This window comes from Buceros rhinoceros, unplaced genomic scaffold, assembly GCF_000710305.1.
Source record: "Buceros rhinoceros silvestris isolate BGI_N320 unplaced genomic scaffold, ASM71030v1 scaffold40648, whole genome shotgun sequence".
Taxonomy (NCBI): Eukaryota; Metazoa; Chordata; class Aves; order Bucerotiformes; family Bucerotidae; genus Buceros; species Buceros rhinoceros.
The window spans coordinates 42,347-46,616 of NW_010426165.1; the positions used below are offsets into that span (position 1 = coordinate 42,347).

Genomic DNA, 4,270 nt, shown 5'->3' on the forward strand with positions numbered 1-4,270 from the left:
GCTGAAGACAGCCTGACTCCTCTTTACCATTGCTTTTATTCCTGTGAACAAACACAAATTCTATTCTTTTTTTTATAGTTTCTGCTAAGGTCCCCAATACAGAACCCGGACTTACTAGTAGTTTCCAGTTTCTGAAACGCACCACAGGCCTCTCTTGAAACGCCTGACACGTTTACTGCTTTTTGTTCCTCCAAAATGTCTTATTTCACACTGGATGTGTTAACATCTATTTTGTTGGACTGTAGCCATTTAAATCAAGCAATCCAGACTATCCTCCAAGTGTAACCAATCCTTTACTTGGTATTCTCCAATAAGTGTATCATCTGCATGCTTAACCTAAGATTTTTTCCTGCTAGGATTATTGATGAAAGCATCAAGCATGATTATTATGAGGTCCTCAGTCAGTCATACAAAACCCAAAACAATTTAGTCTTTCCTTAACAGCAACCACATTTTGAGATTTCTCAGGGCATTGCTCTTTAATCCATCTAGCTTGGTAAAGTCTGAACTCAGGTTTTTACCATCAAAAAAGCATTTACCAAGAAGAGTTACACGCTCTGAAAAAAAAATGTATTCTATCTCAACTATTTCCACCATATTTTTGGCCTATTTACATTTAAAATTGCACTAAAAAGTCAGGAACCTTTAGAATGGGAAAACATTTGTTCATTTTATTCATGTTCAAAAACAGCCAAATGAACTTTATCCAAATAGCAAAAAAAAAAACCCAACAAGAACACACATTTTACGGTGAAGACAAAGCCTGAAAAATGTCAGCCACAGAGATGATGTTTTCCTAATGATATGATCAACTGAAAACAAAAGCTAGAATAGAAGACATCATGCAGCTCAAATTCTTAAATCAACAAGCAAGCTAATTTGGCTTTAACAGTTCTAAACATATTAAATTATGATACCTGGCTTGGTAATACTAACTTTGCTTAGTTCTTTGAGTATGAGAAGTTTGGAAGAAAAAGAATCTTAAGTAAGTGTAGCATGGAAATCTTCGCAGAACTGCTGGTCAGCCATCCTTATGCCAATACTAGGTAAAATAATGAAATGTTTGACGGTAAGTTCAATTAATAAAGAATAAAAGGAGATCCATGAAAAAAATGTTAACTTCAGTAAGGTTCAGAGTTCATGTTAGGGAAGCAACTGAATATAAATCCCCAGTGAGATACTGTCTTTTGAACGATGAATATGATTTTTCAATGTATGAGCAAGACAACAACCACCTAATTAGACCAGAGACAGTTACTACCTCTTTGCATGGCATTATTTCAATGCAGTTAGCTACTGGGAGAAGATGACTAAACGGTGATCAGTAAGCAGCCACTGAGGGAGAGAATAAATAACACTTCAGATTCTAGCAGGCCAAAAAAAACTTCTTGAAACCAAAGTCTTAAATAAATTTAAAATAAGTTCAATATTTTTCCAATAATGAGTTTATACAGAGGAATAACATAGCACATTATCACCAGAGTTTCCATCAACTGAAATCTTTAAATCAAGGTAAATAATAGCCTGTGATCCATGATGAATTTACTGGAAGAGAACATCATGCCCATGCCATGAAACAGATCAGGATAAAGGACGAGTAATGGTATTCTTCTGGCCATAATAACTGCGCTGAACAGTCTTTCTTCTTCAGTGTATGTAATTTATCCCTACAGAATCAATATGTAACAACAGCCATGCCTTGGAAAGGACAGTTAAGTTTCAGCTGTATAAAGAAAGGAAGGCTTTAGCTTCAGACATATTACCACAGTTACATTACCCCATACTCCTACACTATCTACATTTAATATACACACAAACACAGATTTAAAAGCACTCAGAAAGTTCTTAAAATACGAGAATTATAATGTATCTACCTTCAGTTCTAATATTAATTTATAGTCTAACTAGAGCTCCAAAATTCACACAGAAGATAATACTGATAGCTGTTTGTTTTACATCAGTGATGGAAAACATAGTCGCAACACCTAGTGTTTTGGGGGTTTTTTAAGGCTTGGCTGTAGTGTCCACTGGTTACAAGGCAATGACAATTTTTATTTTTAAACTTTGCAGATACCATGTTTGCCAATAAAAACAAAGAAAGAAGATATCACCAGTTTCAGGCTTGGCCTGAAAGCCATGGTCACCCAGCCTAACCTCGGTACATACAAATTACGGAAATTCCCTCCTCGAAAGAAAGAAAATATATCTTTTATAAAAGCACCAGTTGTGTTAAGTCCACAGCCTCTTCTGCCAAAGAAATCACTGCACTAGAGCATCTTTGCCACATGCATTAGAAGCTTCTATGAAGGTCAAATAACAATTCAGTCAGATTTTCCATTTGATGAATCATGAGATCTTTGAGCCTCAACAGTATAATGTTCTTGCCAATCTTTCTTGTGAATTGTCTTCCACTGACTCCTTGATATGCAGAAACCACACAGGGCATTAGAGAAAGCCATAAGCCAAATTTTAAGGTTGGTCTGTTATGATTACACTCCTCTTTTCTGAGAGTTATGGAACAGTACTGCAACCTTCCACCCTTTCAAAGGAAAGCAAATTCTGAAGAACTAGTAACACTTCAGCTAACAGTAACTTCTCAACACAGTAAGATGCACAACTTGTTAACAATGTATCTTAGACTCTTTAGATAACACTATTGCAAAGTCTCCAGGCACCTGATGGATGCTTTACCCTGTTCTCCCAAGTACATTAAAAAAAAAAAAGGGACCACACCATACTACTCCAGATAACTTAATCTGGCACTTCATGATGAAAGCTTCCTAAGGATTGCATCATATGGTACCAGCAGTGAGTTTGACCACACATCTATATCATGCTCTGACAATATAATCGTTTTCTTACTCAACTCACAGGACTCTCTACTCCTTGAGCAACCTCGTGGTCAGACTGAAATCAATTAAGCCATTGCCACTGACCACTCAAATACCAGAATTTCAACACTGGTCTTCCCTTGAACCAATCGAGTGACAGAGTAATGACACTTTTCAAGACACTCTCTGCGTGACACCCACCCTGAAGAATGAGAGGTCAATCGGGGGAAGAGAGGAGAAAACCCCAGCAAAGTGATTACTTACTTTGGGAAGATGACAGTCATGAGCGCTGATGCATAACCAGGCTTGCACACTCCCTCAGAGAAATTTGCATACTTTGATGCCAATTCTGGAGGCCTGCGGAAAAAAAAAAATAAGTAGAAACTCAGGAATTTCATGGCCATGAACTGGCTTTTGCAATCATCCATGCTATCTTTTTCCTTATCTCTTTTCTGAAAAACAGCTGTGAGGAATAAAAGCAAAGCCAGACAGGTATTTATTCGTTGCAATATAGCATCACAGGAGAACAAACAAAGGACAGGGTTAAAGATATCTGAAATATCACTAAACCACTAGTTTTGCTGAAGGATTTTCATACATAGGAAGGCAAAGCTCATGGAAGAAAAGTATCAAGATATCATTTTAGACCTCAACCTTTCAAAAGGAAGAAAACAAAGAGCACTTTGCTGTGGCTATTTTTCTAAAGTATGATCAAAGTTTAAAAAGTATTACTTAGAATATTATTTAGAAGATACTTTTCAAGCATGAAAGAAACTGATGAGCAGGTCTGCCAGGCTATCATCAAGCTTTCAGTATTTGGAGCAAGTGACACTATTGCTGTTCTGTTGAAGTTGTCTTAATTCAGCTTCTCTAGTGATTTTGGGGCCAGATTTAATATATTGGGGGTTTTCTCATTTAGTTTTTGTACAGAAACAAGATTAGCAACTCAAGAAAAGATATTTAAGCCCTGTACGTACTTTTACCATAGATCTACTGAGTGAGCTGGAAAAAACATTTAATTTTGTGTCCCTGTTCACCACCTACAAAATTTTTACGTTTACCCATTTCATGAAAACATTACAAGGGTCAACTCCCTTGCGCTTTCAAAATAACATTAGTAACATTAGTCGCAATATCAGGGTTACTAATATTCCTTCCAAAAATGCATTTATAGTTGTTACGTGCTCAAGATTCTGTGGAAGTTGTGTTAACCACCACAGAGACGAATGGTGATATTGTATTTGCTGCACCACTTCATTAGCAGTGGGCAAGTAACGGAAGTTTTCTTACTGCAGGTCAACACCAGGAGTCAAATGAAGATGACAGTACAGATCTGCAGAGTAGATCCACAAAAAGAGTTTTGAAGATCTCATTATCACGACAATCATGCTTTCTTTTCCAGGCATCACCACATCACTCAGCTAGCAAACTCCTGCTGA

At 36.9% G+C, this 4,270-nt stretch overlaps 1 protein-coding gene across 1 annotated transcript in view; it reads right to left on the reverse strand.

The window, feature by feature from the left end:
- The window catches only part of LOC104498048 (CMP-N-acetylneuraminate-beta-1,4-galactoside alpha-2,3-sialyltransferase-like), a gene marked incomplete at its 3' end in the record, with an annotated part of 107,417 nt that overhangs the window by 37,157 nt on the left and 65,990 nt on the right, over positions 1-4,270 (reverse strand). Inside the window, exon 4 of the mRNA XM_010141372.1 lies at positions 3,096-3,188. Within this exon, the coding sequence (XP_010139674.1) occupies positions 3,096-3,188 (93 nt within the window). The remainder of the gene's footprint in view (positions 1-3,095; positions 3,189-4,270) is intronic.